General features: G+C 41.0%; 1 protein-coding gene and 1 non-coding gene across 2 annotated transcripts in view; both read right to left on the bottom strand.

The window, feature by feature from the left end:
* Positions 1-26706, bottom strand: part of LOC126237535 (filamin-A) — a 914413-nt gene that overhangs the window by 509726 nt on the left and 377981 nt on the right. The window contains exon 10 of the mRNA XM_049947718.1: positions 10713-10938. Coding sequence (XP_049803675.1) covers positions 10713-10938 — 226 coding nt within the window. The remainder of the gene's footprint in view (positions 1-10712; positions 10939-26706) is intronic.
* Trnat-ugu (transfer RNA threonine (anticodon UGU)) lies at positions 13664-13738 on the bottom strand. The gene has a single exon. It is a non-coding gene; the product is annotated as a tRNA-Thr (tRNA).

The raw sequence follows: 26706 nt of genomic DNA, 5'->3' as shown, positions 1-26706 counted from the left end.
CCGGTTACTATACCCCTTGAGGTAAAGGTAAAGGCGGTAGCACTAGCCAGGAATCATCCAAATTGGAACTTACAAACACTGCAAAAGATTGGAGCAACAACAGTCCTGAAAAGGAAGACAGACTTGAAATTGTGGAAATGTGATATCGTTAAAGGAGAGACAAGATACGACAATTACCAGGCGATAAATAAGTGAACATATGACCGATTTGTCAAATCTCATTGTCGTAATGAGAATATTTCAGGAGTGGGCTGAAGGTGCAGCGCTTCAGTATACGGCCAACAAGGATTTCATGTTTGCTGCATCATTATCTTTGGCAATAAATTTCAAATCGGAGTATGAAATTCGTCAACTTCTCTCATAAGGAGGTACAAAATATAGAAGATATACAGAAAGTGGTGGCTCTTTTCAGCACAGAAACGGCGTCACTTATGATCGGTTTTAATCGTGATTACCTGATCAACAATGATCAAACAGGATGCGAGTATTGGGTGAACATTCGATTCATGTTATAGCATAATTTTGGTAGTAAAAACAAACTCGTTTGTACATGGCGCAATATGCCATCACAGCCTCTGGAAAAGTGTTGCGTAAGGTTTTCCTGTGTTTACAAGAAACAAATGTTACATTTGGTCCTCAGGTTATAGAAGAGGTCAAGCGTTTAACCGACTAGTTCAAAAATGTGTACATTACCTGCTCCAAATCCGGGAAACTGACAAATGTGATTTACAGAACATTTCTTGACAATGTTTTAAAACCATACATTTCTGATAGCAAGTTTTGTCTAATATTGGATTCCAGGAGTGGACAAATTAATACTACAATATATGACACAATGTTTATCGATGGCAAGGGTCATCCAATGTACACAGTAAAAGTAATACCGCCAAACTGCACACCTCTGTGCCAGCAATGTGATGTTTATTTCTACTGTCAGGTTAAAAACTGTATTTACAGGCTTCAGAATTGCAGTGTGCTTCTGGAAACCCAGTGGGAAATGCACAACCGCATGGATGCCATAACTATTCACAGCATAATTCATAACCAACTTTCAGCACCGATTTTTCCGGCTATGATATCATATGCGTGGTATGCATGAAAATTAATTCCCGAAAGAGACATTTTTAAATGTAAACCAAGTTTGTTTTCTGCCGACTCTTCAGAAGGAACAGTGTAGCTGTCGAAAGATTGCATTCATTAGATGTTCTTGGTGCCATGAGTATATTTCTTTCGAATGTTTATATGGCAAGTACCATCCATCTAGTTGTTGGAAGAGAAGTGAGGACACGTAGCAGTGACTGGAAGAGCCATTGTAAAGTGACTTGGAGTAACATTTTAGTTGTTTACTATCCCAAGAGGTTTCAGAAATTTATTTGCCTAGCTTATTATTATCACTTTTATTGATTTACTTACCTTATTGACCCTCCTATCCCTATCAATACAAAGGAAAAGAAGAACATCCGCTAGGTTTCTTCGAGATTTGAGCCCGGGTTCTCTGATTCCCTTTGTCATTGCACTTTTTATTACAGAGACCAGCCAGCAATCTGACTGAGCACACTGAGCTACCATGCCGGTGACGCTATCGTTGCTGTCGGCGAAAGGCGTTTACCAAGTGAGTACAGAAGCGGCAGTTGTAAAAGTTTCTTACCTCGATTTCTGGAAAAGTATGCGATTGCGGAACCCATACCCGATGGTGAAAAATGCTCTATTTACAATTATCTATCGATCCGTCCAATTCTGAGTCTATCACTCGTCATAACTTTTAGGGGTGATTTTTTCAAAATTGCGGGGGTGTTGACCCAAAATATCTTAGAGTCCTTTATTTTAGGTTGTATACAAGCGACCTGCCAAACTTGAGCCGAATCGGTTGGCCGTGTCTGAGGCCTTCCCCTTGTGTGCATAACAAGAGGGGACATGTTGAATGCAGACAAGTGTACGATAATCACGCTGAATAGTATCCATGGCTGGTGTTCTCACAAGTTAAAAAGGGACTTCTTTGCATTAACTGTTAAAATTTTTATGAATAATAAAATGGTTGAAAGAAAGAAATCCATTACCGCCAAGAAACTTGTGACTGAACCACTAACAAAGTTTGCCAAACTTATTTGTTTACATGCCAGGTTCTGTAAGACCAAATTGAGGAGCAAATATCCAAGTTTGTGGAATATGCCAGTACGCGAAAGTACAACATAAAAGTAATAACAGATAAAAATAAAGTGTTTATGAGCCCAAAAAATGTCAAGCTATAAGTTTAAGTAAACACAAACAAAAATACAACAAGAATCAGCTTAATTTTTCAAGGAATTCCTTGACAGAATAGAAAGAGTGACCCATGAGGAAACTCTTCAGTTTCAATTTGAAAGTGCATGGATTACTGCTAAGATTTTTGAATTCTAGTGGTAGATTATTGAAAATGGATGCAGCAGTATACTGCAGAACTTTCTGCACAAGAGTTAAAGAAGTCCGATCCAAATACAGGTTTGATTTCTGCCGAGTATTAACCGTGTGAAAGCTGCTTATTCTTGGGAATAAGCTAATATTGTTAACAAGAAATGACAGTAAGGAATATATATATTGAGAGACCAATGTCAAAATACCCAAACTTATGAACAGGGGTTGACCCCTTAGAATGGGAAGAGTTATCCCAAAATATAATACCATATGACCTAAGCAAATGAAAATAAGTAAAATAGCCTAATTTTCATGCCGAATGATGACTCACTTCAGATACCATTCAAATAGTGAAAATGGCTGCCTCAAGTCTTTGAACAAGATCCTGAAAGTGGGCTTTCCATGACAGTTTCTATCTATCTGAACACCTAGAAATGCTTCACTAATCATAAGCCCATTCTGTGAAATTAAAATGTCAAGATTTGTTGAATTGTGTATTAGAAACTGTAAAAACTGAGTCTTACTGTGATTAGCATTAGTTTATTTTCTACAAGCCATGAACTGCACTATTTGAAACTGAGCCAGTGTTGTACACAACATCCTTTACTACCAAGTTAGTGTCATCAGAAATTTTACAGTTACTCATAATACTAGAGGGCATATCATTTTTATAAATAAGGAATGGGAGTGGCCCCAACACTGATCCCTGGGGCACCTCGCACTTGACTGTACCCTGCTCAGACCCCACTTCACAGCCATTCTCAACACTGCGAATAATGACCTTTTGCTGTCTGTTGCTAAAGTAAGAATTGAACCATTTGTGAGCTACTCCCCGTATTCCATAATGGCCAACTTCTGGAGCAATATTTTGTGATCAACACAATCAAACACCTTAATTAAATCAAAAAATATGTCTAGCATTCAAAACTTTTTGTTTAACCCATCCAGTACCTCACAGAGTAAACAGAAATCAGTATTTCCAGTTGTTAAAGGACTTCTAAAGACGAACTGTACATTTCATAGCAAATCGTGTGATATAAAATGATCACTTATCCTTACACACATACCCTTTTCAATAACTTTAGCAAACACTGATGACATAGAAATAGGTCTAAAATTGTCTAAATTATCCCTTTTTCCCTTTTTATAAAGCAGCGTTACTAGTGAGTACTTTAATCATTCAGGAAACTGAGCATTCCTAAAGGAAAAATTACAAATATGGCTAAGTACAGGGCTAACATGTGCAGCACAGTACTTTAATATTCTGCTAGGCATTCCATCATATCCATGAGAGTCCTTAGTCTTCACTGATTTAATTATTGACTCAATCTCCCTCTTGTCTGTATCACAGAGGTGTATTTCAGACATCAATCTTGGAAAGGCATTTGCCAAGAGAGTTTATGATTCCCTGTAGAAACCAAATTTTTATTTAATTCACCAGCAGTGCTTAGAAAATGATTGTTAAATGCTGTACATATATCTGATTTATCAGAAACAGAAATAATTTTACTGCAAACTGACTTTATATCATCGACCTTGTGCTATTAACCAGACTTTTTCTTCACAACTGACCATATGGTTTTAATTTTATCCTGTGAATTAGCTATTCTATTTGCATACCACATAATCTTTGTCTTATTAATAACATTTTTAATCACCTTACCTGTTTGTAATGAGCTACTGTAGCTTCCACTTTGTTCTACATAATGTCCTTGTCCCACTAGTCAACCATCCATGCAGCCTTTTACTGCTAGTACCCCATTTAGAACATTCTAACGGAAAGAAACTCTCAAAGAGCATGAGAAATGTGTTAAGGAAAACATTACATTTACCATCTATGTTATTGCACTATAAACATCCTGCCACTCTTGTTGCTTGACAAGGTTTAAAAAACTCTCTATTGTCGTTGGATTAACTTTCCTACATAGTTTGCAATTACATGTGACATTTGTTTGAGAACAAAGGCCTTTTAGTGTTAAAATTTGTGCATCATGGTCTGAAAGGCCATTCACCCTGTTACTAACAGAATGCCCATCTAGTAATGAAGAAAGAATAAAAATATTGTCTATGGCTGTGCTACTGTTCCCCTGCACCCTAGTTGGAAAAAACACAGTCTGCATCAGATCTTGTGAATTTAGGAAATCTACCAACATCCTTTTTCTTGAACCATGATCTACAAAATTAATAATGAAGTCACCACATATAACTAATTTCTGGTACTTTCTATACAATGAATCAAGAACCCTCTCTAGCTTGAGCAGAAATGCTCTAAGGTCAAAGTTAGGGGACCTATGAACAACAAAAATTAGAAGTTTAGTTTCACTAAATTCAACTGCCCCTGCACAACATTCAAATATCTGTTCAGTGCAGTGCCATGACAGGCTATGGACTCAAAGGGAATACTGTTTTTTACGTACATGGCCACTCTCCCACCCCGCACGGACCCCTTGAGAAACAGCCAGCTAATCCTGGTAAAGCAAGCCTCTGAACTGTCAAATTATTTACTTAATGGTAAAGATTGTGACCTTGAGATCCACTCTCAGCTCAAGTACCACATTGAAGCATAAACACATGCAAAATTATTTTTGGTGACATGAGACAACTGTGAACTTGACACCATAAATCAGTTGTCAAGACAGAGAATGGAAAGCATTAGAGAAAACAGAGCCCATCTTGTACCTATAATAAAAACAATCATATTTCATGGAAAGCAAAATATTCCTCTGCGGGGGCATAAAGATGGTGGGAGTCTATTAGAAAACGAAAATGAGCGTGAAAGTATAGTGAGTAATGAGGGAAACTTTAGAGCTCTTCTAAGATTTACACAGCGCACATTGCCCAACTACGATTAACTGCAAGATATGTTGATGGTGATGGCAAATAACATGAAAGATTTTTGGGTTTCATTGACATCCATGAACACAATGGTTGTAGTGGAAATATTGATGATGAACCTCAAGTGAGTCAAGGTGAAGAGCATAGCGTTACTGGTGAAGTATTAGATACTACAATTCTAAGGAGAATGGGAAGCCTTTCTCTGTCACTGAAGAACTACTGTGTGGGTACAGGCTATGATGGTTTTTCAGTTAATATTTCAAAATTGAAAGGAACTGAGGCTACAATAAAAAAGAAAGCAATCAACATGCAAGTAGTGCAGGTCAAAGTCATTAGCTCAGTCTCGCTGTCTCTCGCAGCTGCAAAGTTACAAGTGTGAGAAACTCACTTGGTACTATTGAAGAAGTAGTAATGTTCTTTACAGCATTAGCAAGCGGTTTGCAATTTGAAGAGTCACCTAGAACACATGCTGCAATCACATTTTCAAACAACAGCTGATCTCGGAACAGCCTGCAAAGTTCTTAAAGGAAGACAGTGTTGGAGGGATGCAACAACAGCTGCCAAAGCCAATATTCTCCTTCAAGCTCTCTAATTGTGAGTTTACTATCACTCTGTTTACACTGAGTGACATTCCGAGCATAACATATCCAGTCAGCAAAATTTTACAGGACCCTAGCTTCGACGTCACAATGGCAACAGCAAAATTAGATTCGACACTTAAGATGTATGATGGCATGAAAGCTAATGCTGACAGCCACTTTACTCGTGTTGTTGAAGAGTTAGATGTGGAGATGAGTGTTCCTCATCTTACAGGCAGACAAAGACACAGGGAAAACTGTGATCATAATGATAATGCTATGACATATTGGATAAGGACTGTTATTATTCCAACACAACTGACACCAGAGAACATTTTGCTGAAGAAAATATTTATCATTTAAAATTCAACATACTTTTGCCCTCACAACTACTGAAACATGAAAGTAAGGATCTGGCACACAAACTGAATCAATGCTTGACTGAGCTACTATTCTTTGAAGAAGAATCACTTTTTCTGATTAAAAAGAGGCTAATGGGAGGGTTTCTTCAATACAAGCAAATGAGCATAAACACCCTTAATGGTCATGATTCCATTATGCAATCATCTGTCCTAGATCTGACTATTCTACTTTGAACACACTTTGCAAAATATTTGTTTGTCTACCTCTAATTCTACAATAGGAAGAAATTTTTCAACATTGCAGTGTACAAACACATTGCTCAGGTTGACAATGAAGGAGGATTGACTTAATGGCTTAGCTCTGTTGAACACTCACCCTCATGTTGAGTGCCCTATTGATGATGTAATGAATCAATTGGCCAGGAGGAATAGGCACATAGAATTCATCATTTAAAGAAGAGAACCACAGCTATAACTTTTTTGTATCATAAGATGGCATTTTCTTGTGTATGAGTAGAATCAGTTTAAATAAAACTTTCTTAAAATTTTGCATGTCACTTGATTATTTTTTATTATGGTAAAAGTAAAGGTAGTTCAAGATTTGTTTAGCACTCCCTCTTTGAGGTTTTTCTGTATCTGCCACTGCCCAATGTTGCTATTCAATACTACCTTCCTAAATGCCTAACTGACTCCAAATTTACAATCTTCTTCCAGGTAATCATGACAGCTATATCCTCACCCACAATTACTTTTCCTTTGAAGGGATCACCTACAGCTAAATCCAGGGTTCAGCAATGGGCACCTGCATGACCACATTGTATGCCAGCCTAATCATCCAGAATCCCAAAACCCTCCCCTGGTTCAGATTAATTATAGAATCCTCGTGATCTGGACCTGGTTCCTCCAGAAACTCAACACTTCACCTCAATTCATTTCACCTGGTCCTCTTCAACCCAATGGCTACCTTCCTAGATGTTGCCCTCTACCTCAAGGATGGCTACAACACTACCTCTGTTCACATTATATCTGCCAATCATCAACAGTGCCTCCACTTCGAGAGCTGCCACCCATTCCATACCGAGAAATCCTTTCCATACAGCCTAATTTACCAGAATCATCACATCTGTAGTAGAGAGCAGTCCCTCTCCAAAAATGCCAAGGGTCTCACTGATATCATTACAGACATAAATTACCCTCTCAATGTTGTTCTGATATAGAGTTACTGTGCCTTGTCTCTCCAGTTCACTACCAGCTCCCATGACCCACTGTCCAGCCACAAAGGAGCACTGCTCTCGTGACTCATTACCACCTCAGATTGGAACAACTGAAACACGTTCTCTGACAGGGTTTTGACTATCTCTCGCCATGCTCTAATGTGAGGAATATTGTACCCATTATCCTCACCACCCTGTGGTATTGCCCACTCATCGTACTTATGCAATATCCTTATCCATCCCTACTCCACCTCTGCTCCCAACCCTTTGCTTCACGACTCATATCCCGGCAACAGCCTGTGCCATACATCTGCCACCACTACCTACTCCAGTCCTGTTACAGATGTCTCCTATCCCATCAAGGACAAGACTAACAGTAAAGGAATCATGTAATTTACAAACTAAGCTGCAATCACTGTGCTGCTTTCTACATAGCATGACAACTAACAGCCTGTGTGATCACATGAATGGCTGCTGCCAAACTGTGTCCAAGATACAGTTGTGCTGAACACTCCGCCAAACATGATGGGCCTCCCTTCAATAACTACTTCGCAGCCTGCACCAACTGAATCCTTCCTGCCAACAACAGCTTTTCTGAACTGCATCAATGGCAACTCTCCCTACAATCCCCTCAAATGGCCTGACCATCAAATTATCCATCTCTGGCAGCAACTTCTCCTTGCACAATGTCTTCTACCTGTTTAAATTCTGTCTGTTAATAGCCCTCAGGAATCTAGTCTTGCACAACCTATTAACCAGTCCCAAACCTCCTTGCAATACTGCCTCTCCCTTTGTCAAATTCTCCTGCTCTGCAATACCTCATTTCTGCATCACATCTTCAAGATTGAAACTCTTCCTCTCCAGGAACTGGAGCAGTGTGCACTATGGCACCTCAAAAAACTCACTGACCATTTCACTTCCTACTCCCATCTCAGACTGCCACTATCTACCAACTCTAAAAGAGCCACCAAAGCTCCCCTGCATTCCCTTGTAGCTGACAACCCCTCTGTTGCAGACCTACTACATTTACCTCACCCTCAGGAACTCCTCCCACAACCATACAGAATCCAGATTTGAAACAAAGTCATGAATCTGTCCTCCAAAAGGCACAATCCCACAGAAGTATCAGTCCTTTCCAAAGGGCTTCCATATTGCCCCACTCCCAAATTCAATCATGCTGGACTAGTTAAAGACCTTCTCACCTTCTCCCAGTCCCTACAGTGGAAAAACCTTTTTGCTACCAATCCTATCACTCATACTTAATCCAAAACAAATATAGAACACTGACTGACTCAGTTCATTCTTCCACCCCATCATAACCCACCCTTACTGCCCCCAAATTAGCCCCTCTTAACTTTTCAGAATTGTATAATCTTGAACCTTACCTCACAATCATTCCCCAAATACCTCAACATGGAAATCAACATTACATCTGCAAAAAGGATTGCAAATACACAATCTAAAAACTGATCTCAACCTTATAGTCCTACCTGCTGACAATGGCTACACCACTGTGGTTGTGAATCACCGGAATCACCTGGTGAAGGGACTCCACCAGCTGTCACACTCATCCAAGTCCAGAAATCCAGCAGGATCTCCCGTCCCTCCTCAAATTCTTATGTGCATTCCACAACTTCTCCTCTGGCTCCATATCTCCCCTCACACTTACAACTCCCCAGGCTCCAACAGACTACATGCTTCCTGAAGTACATAAATCCAGACACCCAGGATGCCCCATTCTAGCCAGTTACTGCGCACCCACAGAGAGAGGCTACCAACCACCAACAATATCTCCACCACATCAACTGCCACCCATTCCATACCAATAAGTCCCTTTCATACAGCCTAGCCACCCAAGGTTGCCACATAAAATATTCTAAAGGTCTCACTGTGGTCTTTGTAGAGTGAAATTACACTCCTAAAACTCCTTTGTCTGCCTCTGCTCCGCCACTGCTCACAACCACTTGCTTCAGGGCTCATATCCCTGTAATAGTGTAAGATGCAGACCTGTTCCATACATCACCACCCTCCTTCTCCTCGTTACCACCTACCACCCACTTTAATCCTGTTACAGACATCTCATATCCCGTGAAAGACAGCAGCCATGTGATCTACAAACTAAGTTGCGACTGCTTTGCTGCCCTTCTACATGGGCATGACAACAAAAATTTGTCTGTCTGCATGAATGACATCTGAACCACCCAATTGCTGAACATGTTGCCAAACATGATGCACTTCACTTCAATGACTGCTTCACAGCCTATGCCATCAACATCCTTCCTACCCAGCTTTCCTCGACTGTGCAGGTGGTAATTCTGCCTACAACACATCCTCTGTTCCCTGCAACCCCCTGGGTGACGACATTCGCTTGTCCCAATCCTCCACCTAACTATCCCTTCCCTGCTCCCACTAGCGTTTTTCCAATCTTTACTCCTCTCTCCTTCCTTCCCACAGCACAATGTCCAGGCTCTGCATTCAGTGGCCCTATCCTGGCTGCACCACGTCCCTGCATGCTCACACAGGCAGTACAACACCTTGCCCTACTCCTACCCTGTTATCCCTCTGCCTACTTGCCTGATGATTCCTTCTTACCCCCACCACCCATCCCGAATTGCTGCTCACATCAGACACAGTTCAAGTTCACAGTCAGGCTACAGTGATTGAAGACAGTGGCCACGTGTGTGTGCATTGTGCTTGTGTAATGTGTGTTCTTTTTATTACGCCTGTTGCGACTCAACACCTCCCCTATGTGTTGAGTAGCCCTCTACATATTCCTTTCCCCTTTTAACGTTCCCTTCTTTGCTTAGTACAGGATTGTAGTCTGAACTCTTGACATTGAAAGAGATGCTCCTTTTCTCCCCAAAGATCTCTTTGATTTTTCTACAGGTGGTATCTATCTTTTCCCTAGTTATGTATGCTTCTACAACCTTACATTTGTTTTCTAGCTCTTTGTGCTAAGACATTCCACACTTTCTGTCAATCTCATTTTTATGTGTCTTTACTCCTTTTTTCCTGCTACATTTTCATATTTAATATAGGATCAAACAACCAGAGTTATCTCAGTTTACACCAAGCTTTCACAAATTTCACACGGCATGTAGTCTGTAATAATACTGGGTCTACAAAAATGATAGTTCTCCAAGAAAAGGTTTCACAAGAGAGACATAAAGAGACACAACGTGCAACAATAACAAAAGGTTGATATCTAAATGAAAAAATGAAATATGAGATAAGTATCAAGTGATTAATAGGAACTGGAAGATGAATTTTCTATGAATACAGAATAAAAAAGTTTTCACATAATTTAACAGTTAAAAATCTTATATCTTTACCTTTAACATCTATTCCATTGAAATAAACATATATTCGATGCTTGCCAGCTTGTTGTGGTACAAATGAAACTCTGTAGATAGAATTTCCAAGGTTTTCAATTCTATGTGGTACAGACCGACCACCTGACACTATATCCAAGCAGATATTTCCAAGACCTCCAGTGCGGGTAGCATCCACAGTAAAACTGAATGGTTGACTAGGATTAGCTCCCTCGAGCCCATGGAGCTAGCAACAATAAAAAGTGTTTTATGAAAATTAAGGTTGTACAAACTACTTAAGCAGAAACACTTTTGAGTTCCAACATGTGTTAAGTGTTACATGTGATCAGTATGATAACTGTTAGTCCCAAAAATTTCAAAATCTGCTCTAGGTCTTTATTCATTTATTTAATTATAGTGACATAAAAAATTCTGAGGAAATATCTGTGCAAGAGTAACAGCCCACATATCTAGCAACAACAAAATGTGTTTTATGAAAATAATGGCTGTACAAACTACTTATTCGGAAACACTACTGTATTTGCATGTGTTAAAATAGCACAATTCTAAGTGTCGAACAATGGAAAATCAATGATGGAATGTAACAACATTATGAAAAGGAAAGATGCTGCTCACCATACAGCGGAGATGCGGACTCGCAGATATGCACAACAAAAAGACTGTTACAAATAGAACTTGGGTCAACAAGTTTCCTCCATCAATTGTAAGAGTCTATGAAGAAACTGAGATGCTGTGATATAGCATCTCCACTATATGAAACTGGAGAAAATTTATTCAGTGCCATCCATACACAATGCACAACAACTGGAGCTACAGATATCATGCCATTTTCTGTATCTTCATGGACTCTTACGATCGATGGAGGAAACTTTGTTGACCCAAGTTCTATTTGTGACAGTCTTTTTGTTGTGCCAATCTGCAAGTCAGCATCTCTGTTGTTTGGTGAGTAGCATATTTCTTTTTCATAGTATTGTTACAACTCAAAGTGTAACGCATAAGAGATTTCTAGCATGTATCAAGTGTTATGTGTGTAACTGCCCAGTCCCAATAGTTTCAAAATTTGCTCTTTGTCTTTATTCATTTATTTAATTACAGTGACATAAATAATTCTGAAAAAATATCTGTGCAAGAGTAATCATAAACACAAATAAAACAAACATAGTATTAAGAAAACACTCTTAATAGCGTTTTTTATTTATTTAGTGCCGACCAGTTTCAGCCTATCACAGGGGCCATTTTCAGGGCAGACGTACTATGAAATTACAATATATATCTTAGACAAAACTAATGACAACCATCTTATAAGAGTGGATAACGTAAATATTATGTTTTACCCACTGTTCGACTGCTGGTGGCATCATGCCTACCAAGGTGTGGCAGGAGACTGTAAAGAATCTACCTTATGCCTGGGTTTATATAGCAAGCTATGAGCACATGAGCATAAGCACGCCTCCAGCGGTGACCAATGGTAGACATCTAGGCTTAAAAATTGAAGTATAAATACATTTTGTGTGAAGTTTACAATTTAAAGAAATCATGTTCATTTTTAAAAAAACACTGTTTAATAAAAAAATATAAAAAAGTATGTGAAACAACTTTTCAATGTCAAATTTATAAAAGAATGTTAGTAAGTTACCTTATCTTCATTCGCAATATACTACGGGGCAGGAAACAATTTCCTGTCTGTATTCTATTTTATATATATATGAAAAAAACTTTTCTGTCAAAAATAGTTATGAAGTTGCAACAAGTATACATAATGTTGCTATAACAATAAATGCTAGATTTGCTACATTAGATATTAAAAACTTATACACCAACATCCTGGTGACAGAAACAATTGAAATAATTAGAGAAAATTTGTTGCGTCATAACATGCTTAATCATAGCGAATTGACCTCCTTGAGGTTACATTAGGTTTCAATGACTATTCCTCTAACAATCAAATATAGCAACAAAAGTATGGCCTAGCTATGGGCAACTCATTACCAAGAACCATAGCCGACATCTTTGTCAATAATAAGGAAGTCAGATTTTTTAGAGACCATCCACACATATATACTACAAATGATATGTTGTTGATATTTTAATATTATTTGATGATACGATGGATGAAATAAATAATCTGATGAATATGCTGAATGATATACGCCTGAAAATTAGTTTTACAGTCGAACATGAACAACAAAAGACTATAAATTATTTGGACCTCACCATCTCCAATGTTAATGGACAACATATGTTTTGTATCTGTAGAAAACCTACCACAAGAGATGCTATTATTCATGCTAGATCATGCCATCCTAACAGATATAAAAGAGCTTTCTTCTTTTCCATATTAAATAGACTGAATACAATACCACTAGCACCAGATCAAAGAAAGTAAGAAATTAATATATTGAAGCAAATAGTGATAACTAATGAATATGAATCAACTAGAGTAGAGACACTACTACGTATGAAATGATAATTAAATGGACACCCTAGCTGCAAACAGGCATTGATGTACTTCATTGGGGACATGTTGAAAATGTGTGCCCCGACCGGGACTTGAACCCGGGATCTGCTGCTTACATGGCAGACGCTCTATCCATCTGAGCCACCGCGGGCACAGAGGATAGTGAGACTGCAGGGACTTATCCCTTGCACGCTCCCCGTGAGATCCACATTCCCAACATGTCCACACCACTACATTCGTAGTGCGCCTAATAGATGTTTGCCCATCATACTCACTAATCGTGGCAGATTAATCTACCAAGTCCCGTACGAGTTCGGGCATAGCGTGTGCATTCGCACAAGAAGGTCAATGGTATGACGGTAGTATCTGTTCCCGAAAGAACAGTTACCGTGGATGACCATGCAGCTTTGCTAGAAATGAAATGATAATTAAATGGACACCCTAGCTGCAAACAGGCGTTGATGTACTTCATTGGGGACATGTTGAAAATGTGTGCCCCGACCGGGACTCGAACCCGGGATCTCCTGCTTACATGGCAGACGCTCTATCCATCTGAGCCACCGCGGGCACAGAGGATAGTGAGACTGCAGGGACTTATCCCTTGCATGCTCCCCGTGACATCCACATTCCCAACATGTCCACACCACTACATTCGTAGTGCGCCTAACTACTACGTAAAATACATGCAAGTCAACCTCAGCGATCCGAGAAGAGGATTTTTTCGAAAATGCAATATATGGGTAACATATCTGATAAAGTGAATAGACTTTTTAGAAACTCAGACATCACAATGGCTTTCTCCTCAAACACCCCTGGCAATAGTTTAAGACATAGTATAGAAGATTCCGAAAGTAGGATACTCACCAAACTGGGAGTCTAGAAACTGTTACAGAACATATCTCTGCCTACGTAGATCAACACCTTCAACCCATTACATGCAGTCTCCCATCCTTCTTCAAAGACACCAACCACTTTCTCGAAAGCCTGGAATCCTTACTCAATCTGTTACCCCCGGAAACCATCCTTGTAACCATTGATGCCACTTCCTTATACACAAATATCCCACATGTCCAGGGCCTCGCTGCGATGGAGCACTTCCTTTCATGCCCATCACCTGCCACCTACCTAAAACCTCTTTCCTCATTACCTTAGCCAGCTTCATCCTAGCTCACAACTTCTTCACTTTTGAAGGCCAGACATACCAACAATTAAAGGGAACAGCCATGGGTACCAGGATGGCCCCCTCGTATGCCAACCTATTTATGGGTCGCTTAGAGGAAGCCTTCTTGGTTACCCAGGACTGCCAACCCAAAGTTTGGTACAGATTTACTGATGACATCTTCATGATCTGGACTCACAGTGAAGAAGAACTCCAGAATTTCCTCTCCAACCTCAACTCCTTTGGTTCCATCAGATTCACCTGGTCCTACTCCAAATCCCATGCCACTTTCCTCAACGTTGACCTCCATCTGTCCAATGGCCAGCTTCACACATCCGTCCACATCAAACACACCAACAAGCAACAGTACCTCCATTATGATAGCTGCCACCCTTCCATATCAAACGGTCCCTTCCCTACAGCCTAGGTCTTCGTGGCAAACGAATCTGCTCCAGTCCTGAATCCCTGAACCATTACACCAACAACCTGACAACAGCTTTCGCAGCCCGCAACTACCCTCCCGACCTGGTACAGAAGCAAATAACCAGAGCCACTTCCTCATCCCCCCAAACCCAGAACCTCCCACAGAAGAATCACAAAAGTGCCCCACTTGTGACAGGATACTTTCTGAGACTGGATCAGATTCTGAATGTGGCTCTCCAGAAGGGATACGACTTCCTCAAATCCAGCCCTGAAATGAGATCCATCCTTCACGAAATCCTCCCCACTCCAACAAGAGTGTCTTTCCGCCGTCCACCTAACCTTCGTAACCTCTTGGTTCATCCGTATGAAATCCACAAACCACCTTCCCTACCCTCTGGCTCCTACCCTTGTAACCGCCCCCGGAGTAAAACCTGTCCCATGCACCTACTCCAGTCCTGTAACCCGGAAGGTGTACACGATCAAAGGCAGAGCCACGTGTGACAGCACCCACATGATTTACCAACTGACCTGCCTGCACTGTGAAGCTTTCTATGTGGGAATGACCAGCAACAAAAAGTCCATTTACATGAACGGACACAGGCAGACAGTGTTTGTTGGTAATGAGGATCACCCTGTGGCTAAACATGCCTTGGTGCACGGCCAGCACATCTTGGCACAGTGTAACACCGTCCGGGTTATCTGATACTTCCCACTGACAACAACCTATCAGAACTCCAGAGATGGGAACTTGCCCTTCAATATATCCTCTCTTCCCGTTACCCACCAGGCCTCAACATCCGCTAATTTCAAGTTTCCGGCACTAATACCTCACCTGTCATTCAATAACATCTTTGCCTCTCTACTTCCGCCTCAAGTGATGTCTATACCCAAACTCTTTGCCTTTACATATGTCTGCTTGTGTCTGTATATGTGCGGATGGATACGTGTGTGTGTGCGCGCGAGTGTATACCAGTCCTATTTCTCCCCCTAAGGTAAGTCTTTCCGCTCCCGGGATTGGAATGACTCCTTACCCTCTCCCTTAAAACCCACATCCTTTCATCTTTCCCTCTCCTTCCCTCTTTCCTGATGAGGCAACAGTTTGTTGCGAAAGCTTGAATTCTGTGTGTATGTTTGTGTTTGTTTGTGTGTCTGTTGACCTGCCAGCACTTTGTATCTGATGTGACTTACCAAACGAAAGCGCTGGCACGTCGATAGACACACAAACAAACACAAACATACACACAAAATTCAAGCTTTCACAACAAACTGTTGCCTCATCAGGAAAGAGGGAAGGAGAGGGAAAGACGAAAGGATGTGGGTTTTAAGGGAGAGGGTAAGGAGTCATTCCAATCCCGGGAACGGAAAGACTTACCTTAGGGGGAAAAAAGGACGGGTATACACTCGCACACACACACACATATCCATCCACACATATACAGACACAAGCAGACATATTTAAAGACCAAATATATTTTAAGATATATTTTTCCCACGTGGAATGTTTCCCTCTATTATATATATCCTTCTCAAAAACCCTTAATCCTACTCCCAACATCACCACTGCTGAAGCCCAGGCTATCCGTGATCTGAAGGCTGACCGATCCATCGTCATTCTTCCGGCGGACAAGGGTTCCACGACCGTGGTACTTGATCGTCGGGAGTATGTGGATGAGGGACTGCGTCAGCTTTCAGACAACACCACATACAAAGTTTGCTAAGGTAACCAATTTCCCGATGTCCAGGCGGAGCTTCAAGGAATCCTCAGAACCTTAGGCCCCAAGCAAAACCTTTCACCTGACTCCATCAACCTCCTGACCCCACCGACACCCCGCACCCCTACCTTCTACCTTCTTCCTAAAATCCACAAAGCCAATCATCCCGGCCGCCCCATTGTAGCTGGTTACCAAGCCCCCGCAGAACGTATCTCTGCCTACGTAGATCAACACCTTCAACCCATTACATGCAGTCTCCCATCCTTCATCAAAGACACCAACCACTTTCTCGAACGCCTGGAATCCTTACCCAATCTGTTACCCCCGGAAACCATCCTTGTAACCATTGATGCCACTTCCTTATACACAAATATTCCGCACGTCCAGGGCCTCGCTGCTATGGAGCACTTCCTTTCACGCCGATCACCTGCCACCCTACCTAAAACCTCTTTCCTCATCACCTTAGCCAGCTTCATCTTGACCCACAACTTCTTTACTTTTGAAGGCCAGACATACCAACAATTAAAGGGAACAGCCATGGGTACCAGGATGGCCCCCTCGTATGCCAACCTATTCATGGGTCGCTTAGAGGAAACCTTCTTGGTTACCCAGGCCTGCCAACCCAAAGTTTGGTACAGATTTATTGATGACATCTTCATGATCTGGACTCACAGTGAAGAAGAACTTCAGAATTTCCTCTCCAACCTCAATTCCTTTGGTTCCATCAGATTCACCTGGTCCTACTCCAAATCCCATGCCACTTTCCTTGACGCTGACCTCCACCTGTCCAATGGCCAGCTTCACACGTCCGTCCACATCAAACCCACCAACAAGCAACAGTACCTGCATTATGACAGCTGCCACCCATTCCACATCAAACGGTCCCTTCCCTACAGCCTAGGTCTTCGTGGCAAACGAATCTGCTCCAGTCCAGAATCCCTGAACCATTACACCAACAACCTGACAACAGCTTTCGCATCTCGCAACTACCCTCCCGACCTGGTACAGAAGCAAATAACCAGAGCCACTTCCTCATCCCCTCAAACCCAGAATCCCCCACAGAAGACCCACAAAAGTGCCCCACTTGTGACAGGATACTTTCCAGGACTGGACCAGACTCTGAATGTGGCTCTCCAGCAGGGATACGACTTCCTCAAATCCTGCCCTGAAATGAGATCCATCCTTCATGAAATCCTCCCCACTCCACCAAGAGTGTCTTTCCGCCGTCCACCTAACCTTCGTAACCTGTTAGTTCATCCCTATGAAATCCCCAAACCACCTTCCCTACCCTCTGGCTCCTATCCTTGTAACTGCCCCCGGTGTAAAACCTGTCCCATGCACCCTCCCACCACCACCTACTCCAGTCCTGTAACCCGGAACGTGTACACGATCAAAGGCAGAGCCACATGTGAAAGCACCCATGTGATTTACCAACTGACCTGCCTACACTGTGATGCATTCTATGTGGGAATGACCAGCAACAAACTGTCCATTCGCATGAATGGACACAGGCAGACAGTGTTTGTTGGTAATGAGGATCACCCTGTGGCTAAACATGCCTTGGTGCACGGCCAGCACATCTTGGCACAGTGTTACACCATCCGGGTTATCTGGATACTTCCCACTAACACCAACCTATCCGAACTCCGGAGATGGGAACTTGCACTTCAATATATCCTCTCTTCCCGTTACCCACCAGGCCTCAATCTCCGCTAATTTCAAGTTGCCGCCACTCATACCTCACCTGTCATTCAACATCATCTTTGCCTCTTCACTTCCGCCTCGACTGACATCTCTGCCCAAACCCTTTGTCTCTAAATATGTCTGCTTGTGTCTGTATATGTGTGGATGGATATGTGCGTGTGTGCGAGTGTATACCTGTCCTTTTTTCCCCCTAAGGTAAGTCTTTCCGCTCCCGGGATTGGAATCACTCCTTACCCTCTCCCTTAAAACCCACATCCTTTCGTCTTTCCCTCTCCTTCCCCTCTTTCCTGATGAGGCAACAGTTTGTTGCGAAAGCTTGAATTTTGTGTGTGTGTTTGTGTTTGTTTGTGTGTCTATCGACCTGCCAGTGCTTTCGTTCGGTAAGTCACATCATCTTTGTTTTTAGATATATTTTTCCCACGTGGAATGTTTCCCTCTATATATACGAAACGCTGGCAGGTTGATAGACACACAAACTAACACAAACAAACACACAAAATTCAAGCTTTCGCAACAAACTGTTGCCTCATCAAGAAAGAGGGAAGGAGAGGGAAAGACGAAAGGATGTGGATATATATATAGAGGGAAACATTCCACGTGGCAAAAATATATCTAAAAACAAAAATGATGTGTCTTACCAAACGAAAGTGTTGGTATGTTGATAGACACACAAACAAACACAAACACGCACACAAAATTCAAGCTTTCGCAACCCACGATTGCTTCATCAGGAAAGAGGGAAGTAGAGGTAAAGAGAAAAGGATGTGGGTTTTAAGTGAGAGGGTAAGGAGTCATTCCAATCCCGGGAGCGGAAAGACTTACCTTAGGGGGAAAAAGGGACAGGTATACATTCGCACACACACACATATCCTACCACACATATACAGACACAAGCAGACATATTACGGTATATTGATAATTTTCACTTATGGACCGTCTGACAGCAACTGAATAAAACACAATTTTAGTGCCATACGCGTTTCGCCTTTATTTTCTGCAAGGCATCATCAGTGGCCTGGAATATGTACATATGTTAGCTATTTTATTTACATTTTTGTCACTGTGCCTATAGGTTATAAACAGTTCTAGTGGTTGGTATTTCCTATTAAGTAGTAATGTTTTGAACTGTACTTACAGGTTGCGTAGACAGTTTCTTACATATTACGCTCCTGTTGCATTTTTGGTGTTGTTCTTCTTCCTATGAGCGCCAATTTTCTGTTTTTCCGCATTCCACAGCACTAAGCACTGAGCGCTTGTTTTAATGCAATGTTTTGGTTTCTGTTGCCGACTGTCAAATGTTTTTGCCAAAGATCGAATATTACTGCCAAACTTATGAGTGTAACTATTGAAGTATCTGTGGTCTGTTCGTGTATGCATTTGTGTGTGTGTGTGTGTGTGTGTGTGTGTGTGTGAGTGAGTGTTTTTTGGTGTCGTATTAATTTAATTTAATTTAATTTTATTGTATTTATTTATTTATTTTTGTTTTTGTCCTGTGTATGTGTGTGTGTGTGTGTGTGTGTTTTGGTGTAATATATATTTTTTTGTGCTGTGTGTGTGTGTGTCTGTCTGTCTGTATTTTGGTGTTATGTAATTTTTTTTTTTGGAGGGGGGCTTTGTGTGTGTGTGTGTGTGTGTGTGTGTTATATATATATATATATATATATTATGTTATCATTTCCTTTATTAAGTGTAGTAGGGAGCCTGTGTTGATGTGTGTTTGTTCATTTATCACATGTTTGTTTTCTGCTATGGCTTTCTGGATGTGGAAGTTTTCTTGCACTTGTATAAGATGTTTGTCATGGTTGCTTATTCTCATTCTTTTCATTTCTTGTTCCATGTTTGTAGGATGATGGTTGTAGTGTTTTAAATGCTCTGCAAATGTGGAATGGTTTGTTTCATACTTCCAACATCTGATATGTTCTTTGTATCTTGTATGCATCCCGCAACTACCCTCCCGGCCTGGTACAGAAGCAAATAACCAGAGCCACTTCCTCATCCCCTCAAACCCAGAATCCCCCACAGAAGAACCACAAAAGTGCCCCACTTGTGACAGGATACTTTCCGGGACTGGACCAGACTCTGAATGTGGCTCTCCAGCAGGGATACGACTTCCTCAAATCCTGCCCTGAAATGAGATCCATCCTTCATGAAATCCTCCCCACTCCGCCAAGAGTGTCTTTCCGCCGTCCACCTAACCTTCGTAACCTGTTAGTTCATCCCTATGAAATCCCCAAACCACCTTCCCTACCCTCTGGCTCCTATCCTTGTAACCGCCCCCGGTGCAAAACCTGTCCCATGCACCCTCCCACCACCACCTACTCCAGTCCTGTAACCCGGAAGGTGTACACGATCAAAGGCAGAGCCACGTGTGAAAGCACCCATGTGATTTACCAACTGACCTGCCTACACTGTGATGCATTCTATGTGGGAATGACCAGCAACAAACTGTCCATTCGCATGAATGGACACAGGCAGACAGTGTTTGTTGGTAATGAGGATCACCCTGTGGCTAAACATGCCTTGGTGCACAGCCAGCACATCTTGGCACAGTGTTACACCGTCCGGGTTATCTGGATACTTCCCACCAACACCAACCTATCCGAACTCCGGAGATGGGAACTTGCCCTTCAGTATATCCTCTCTTCTCGTTATCCGCCAGGCCTCAATCTCCGCTAATTTCAAGTTGCCGCCACTCATACCTCACCTGTCTCTCAACAACTTCTTTGCCTCTACTCTTCCACCTCGACTGACATCTCTGCCCAAACTCTTTGTCTTTAAATATGTCTGCTTGTGTCTGTATGTGTGGATGGATATGTGTGTGTGTGCGAGTGTATACCTGTCCTTTTTTCCCCCTAAGGTAAGTCTTTCCGCTCCCGGGATTGGAATGACTCCTTACCCTCTCCCTTAAAACCCACATCCTTTCGTCTTTCCCTCTCCTTCCCTCTTTCCTGATGAGGCAACAGTTTGTTGCGAAAGCTTGAATTTTGTGTGTATATTTGTGTTTGTTTGTGTGTCTATCGACCTGCCAGCGCTTTTGTTTGGTAAGTCTCATCATCTTTCTTTTTAGATGTGTATATATATATATATATATATATATATATATATATATATATATATATATATATATATATATATATATATATATATATATATATATATATAACACACACACAAAGCCCCCCTCAAAAAAAAAAAAATTACATAACACCAAAATACAGACAGACACACACACACACACACAGCACAAAAAAATATATATTACACCAAAACGCACACACATACACAGGACAAAAACAAAAATAAATAAATAAATACAATAAAATTAAATTAAATTAAATTAATACGACACCAAAAAACACTCACTCACACACACACACACACACACACACACACACACACAAATGCATACACGAACAGACCACAGATACTTCAATAGTTACACTCATAAGTTTGGCAGTAATATTCGATCTTTGGCAAAAACATTTGACAGTCGGCAACAGAAACCAAAACATTGCATTAAAACAAGCGCTCAGTGCTTAGTGCTGTGGAATGCGGAAAAAACAGAAAATTGGCGCTCATAGGAAGAACAACAACACCAAAAATGCAACAGGAGCGTAATATGTAAGAAACTGTCTACGCAACCTGTAAGTACAGTTCAAAACATTACTACTTAATAGGAAATACCAACCACTAGAACTGTTTATAACCTATAGGCACAGTGACAAAAATGTAAATAAAATAGCTAACATATGTACATATTCCAGGTCACTGATGATGCCTTGCAGAAAATAAAGGCGAAACGCGTATGGCACTAAAATTGTGTTTTATTCAGTTGCTGTCAGACGGTCCATAAGTGAAAATTATCAATATACCGTAGTATTACGCGCAACTGAGGAGGACAGGACCACAAAAGTTGAAGAAGCAGACATATGTAAAGGCAAAGAGTTTGGGCAGAGATATCAGTCGAGGCAGAAGTACAGAGGCAAAGATGTTGTTGAGTGACAAGTGATGTACGGGGGTGGCAATTTGAAATTAGCGGAGGTTGAGGCCTGGTGGGTAACGGGAAGAGGAGATATATATATGAATACAATAGAGGGAAACATTCCACGTGGGAAAAAATATATCTAAAAACAAAGATGATTTGACTTACCAAACGAAAGTGCTGGCAGGTTGATAGATACACAAACATACACACAAAATTCAAGCTTTCACAACCAACAGTTGCTTCATCAGGAAAGAGGGAAGGAGAGGGAAAGACAAAAGGATGTGGGTTTTAAGGGAGAGGGTAAGGAGTCATTCCAATCCCGGGAGCGGAAAGACTTACCTTAGGGGGAGAAATAGGACAGGTATACACTCGCGCGCACACACACACACACACACACACACACACACACACACACACACACACACACACATACATATCCATCTGCACATATACAGACACAGGCAGACATATTTTTCCCACATGGAATGTTTCTCTGTATTATATGGTCAACATTCCATGTGGGAAAAATATATCTAAAAACAAAAATGCTGTAACTTACCAAACGAAAGCGTTGGTATGTTGATAGGAGACAATAAAAAGCACACAAACACACACACAAATTTCAAACTTCCGCAACCCAAGATTGCTTCATCAGGAAAGAGGGAACCCACATCCTTTCGTCTTTCCCTCTCCTTCCCTTTTTCCTAATGAAGCAACCCTGGGTTGCCAAAGCTTGAAATTTGTGTGAGTGTTTGTTATTGTCTCTATCAACGTACCAACACTTTCATTTGGTAAGTTACACAATCTTTGTTTTTAGATATATTTTTCCCACATGGAATATTTCCCTCTATTATATATATGACGATTACCATTATGTATTTCTTTGTAACTGACGTCCATAAATTTTCTAGTTACATGACATCTAACTATGACCTTAAGACATTTTCTTTAAGTTTTACATAGCTTTATCATAATCCTACGTGGCACACAGTGCGAGGGTGTCCTAATGATGATATCCATACCATAAAACAGTAATGAACATAGCTTATACTTCTCTCAGCATAATGTATAGTTTGACAACTACATATTTTCTTTTATGCAACTAACAGGAATATGACAACCGACATCCGTTAAAATAAAAATCAATACATTGTCACTCACTAGATATCGTTTATACATTCATATTATATATAAAGACAAAATGTTTGTAGTTTTGGGTGGACGCCTCTATACACAGTGTGGACTGCCAGTATCTTCTGCACTACGATGACGGATTCCCTCCGAAGTGTGGTATTGATCCTATTGTTGCCTAGGTGACAGACAGCAGTGTTACAAAGGGGGCAGCAATATTGCACTGCTGCCATGACAACAGGATTCGTAGGACCTGGACTAGGCCACAGATAACATCACAGTGGAGAGGACAGCCACGTTGTGGCTGCCGCCATGGCAACTGCGTCCGTATTACCTGGACTAGAGGGCTCTGTATATACGATTACACGTAGACACACTTCTACTTGTTATGTTATTAAATAATAGAAATAGGATATAAATAAGCACATAGTAAATAGAATACAGACAGGAAGTTGTTTCCTTTCCCCATAGTATATTACGAATGAAGATAAGGTAACTTACTAACATTCTTTTGTAAGTTTGACATTGAAAAGTTGTTTCACATACTTTTTTATGTTTATTTATATAACAATGTTTTTTAAAATGAACACGGTTTCTTTAAATGTAAACTTAACACAGAATGTATTTATACTTCAATTTTTAAGCCTAAATGTCTACCATCGGTGACCGCTGGAGGCGCTGCTTACGCTCATGTACTCATAGCTTGCTACATAAACCCAGGCATAAGGTAAATTCTTCTTACCTCCTGACCACCCAGCAGAAAGCCCATTCTCACCTCCGCCTCCTGAAACTCCTGTCTGTCCAGACATGGGGACTGCATCCTTCTACCATCCTCCACACCTACAAATTCCTCATCCGTCCTATCCTCTGTTATGCCAGCGTTGCCTGGATCTCTGCACCCACCCACTTTTACAAGGCCCTCCAAATCCTTGAACGTCATGCACACCACCTTGCCTTCTGTATCCGCCTTCCTTCCCCCACATGGCTCCTATATGATGTCATCCCCTTCCCGCACCTCCTCCTTTGCCTCCAACATCTTCGCATCCTTTACACTGTCCGCAGGCTTCATCCCCCTACCTCCTGGTTTCCTCCATCCTCTCTGCCCCTGCCAGTTGCTGCACCTCTATCACTGTATCCCTCCCTATCTCCACCTCCACACCCACCATCTCCTTCATTAGGGCAATTTCCGGCACCTCACCCCCCCCCCCCCCCCTCCTGGATGTTGAACTTCGCTGTGACATATACCCTTCCTTCCAACTGTAACCTGGTCTCGTTCCCCTCCTCCCCAGGGGCCCCCTTTTCTTCTCCCCTCCTTCTCCCAGAGCGGATTTTCCTCCCCCCACCAAAGTCCCTGCACCCCATTCTCGCCTCTTTCCCTCCCACGTCCTTCCCTCCCAGGCCCTCTTTGGCGCGCCTCCTGTCCATTTCCTCCCCCCCCCCCCTCTTCCCCTCCCTCCTTGCACCTGGCAGATCCTCCATTTTGCTCATCGTCATCAGTGTGCTACGTCAGTGTTGTGTTTGGTGCTGTTGTCCTGTGCATCAAGAGGTGTGATTTTAATTGTGTGCTGGACTTGTACATAGCGTTCCTGTCAGTGATTGTTATGTGCTACACCATCCGTCGGTTCTTTTGTGCTCTGGTTGTACTCCGCCTTGTGTTCTTTTAACTGTCCCAGTGTGTGATTTGTTTGTGTGCACTGCTTTTTTACGATTTTTATCTCCATTTTACAGTCACCCCTTTTTGACTACTGTCTTCCATAACGTTCCCCCTTTTTTTATCTCTATGCACACCATGTTTTCTCCTTTATGTTATTTGTAAATGTCTTCTTTTGTATGTTTCATGTCTATTGGCTGAAGAGCAGCGCATATGGTGCTGCCAGCCCACCCCGATGGGGAATTGAAATACAATAAAGGAAAGAAAAAAAAAATATTTACAGTCTCCTGCCACATCTTGGTATACGTGATGCCACCAGCAGTCGACCAGCGGGTAAAATATTATATTTATGTTATCCACTCTTATAATATGGTTGTCATTAGTTTTGTCTAAGATATATATATTGTAATTTCACATTATCTTTGCCCTGAAGATGGCCCCTGTGATGGGCTGAAACCAGTCAGCACTAAATAAATAAAAAACGTGGTTAAGACTGTTTTCTTAATACTAAGTTAATTTTATATCAATCACTGTTACTAAACAACCATGTTGTCCAAATATCTACAAATAAAACAGTTACAATTAAATTGGAGTACTGGATGGTGGAGACACATGTGCAAATGAATCATGTTCCTGCAAAAACTGAAAATAATAATTGTAAGGAAGGAAAACAAATGGAATTAAGGTAAACTGCTTGGCTTTTGCGGATGATTTTGCAATACTTTCAGAAAACCTGACAGAAGCAGTTACTCAAATAAACATTCTGGAAAAATTAGCAAACAGAACTGGTCTCAAAATTTCAGCTGAAAAAACAAAATTCATGACAAATATAAAAAATGCACCAAAATACATAGAAACACAAACAGGTAAAATAGAGTGAGTAAATAAATTTAAATATCTTGGAGAAACTATACATCAGAGTGGACTAGAAAAATCTGCAATAGATGTAACAATTAACAAAATGGAAAGAGCATATGGTTTGACCAAAAATATTTACAACAAGAAATGTATATCTAGAAAAACAAAACTAAAACACTACACCACAGTGGTACGACCAGAATGTTTATATGGATCTGAAAGCCTAACGATGAACTATAAGACGGACAAACTAGAGGTACTGGAAAGAAGGGTTATTAGAAAAATAATGGGTGCAATGAAAACTGCAGATGGTTGGAAAATAAAAGGTAATGAGGAGATCTACAAAAATATAGAGAAAATATCTGAAGTAATGGCCAAACGAAGATTAACCTTTTCTGGACATCTCTACCGAATGGATGGAAATAGACTAATAAAACAAATACTCCTATATTTCTGGAAGAAGAAATCGACAATAGCATGGATTACAGAAGTAAGAAAAGATCTTGAAAGAAACAACATCAAAGAATCAGAAATAGCAGAAAGAAACCATTTTAAAAACAAAATACTAAATTTGGAAGGCTTTCAAAGCAGAAGAAATAAAAAATCAGGAACAACATGGACAGAAGAAAGGAAGAGACTTCATGGGGAGAAAATGAGGGAATACTGGAAAAATAGGAAACAACAACAAAGGAAGAAGAGGAACTGAAGTTGTTAACGTGATCCTAGTTGGTCAATACGATTGCAAACAAAAAAAAAAAAAAAATTGTAAAAGTAAAATGTAGGAAGCAAATCATGATGGTAAATGAGCCAATCGCCATTGCATTGAGTGGTGGTATAATCAAACTTCAAAAAGGAAATGAGTGAGTCATTAACTGAACAAAATTCCTGTTGTTTTCTGTATAAAAACTCTATT

The sequence above is a fragment of the Schistocerca nitens genome, chromosome 2 (assembly GCF_023898315.1).
Source record: "Schistocerca nitens isolate TAMUIC-IGC-003100 chromosome 2, iqSchNite1.1, whole genome shotgun sequence".
NCBI lineage: Eukaryota > Metazoa > Arthropoda > Insecta > Orthoptera > Acrididae > Schistocerca > Schistocerca nitens.
The sequence above is the reverse complement of the archived record's forward strand: the minus strand, read 5'-3'. Positions and strand labels throughout refer to the sequence as shown.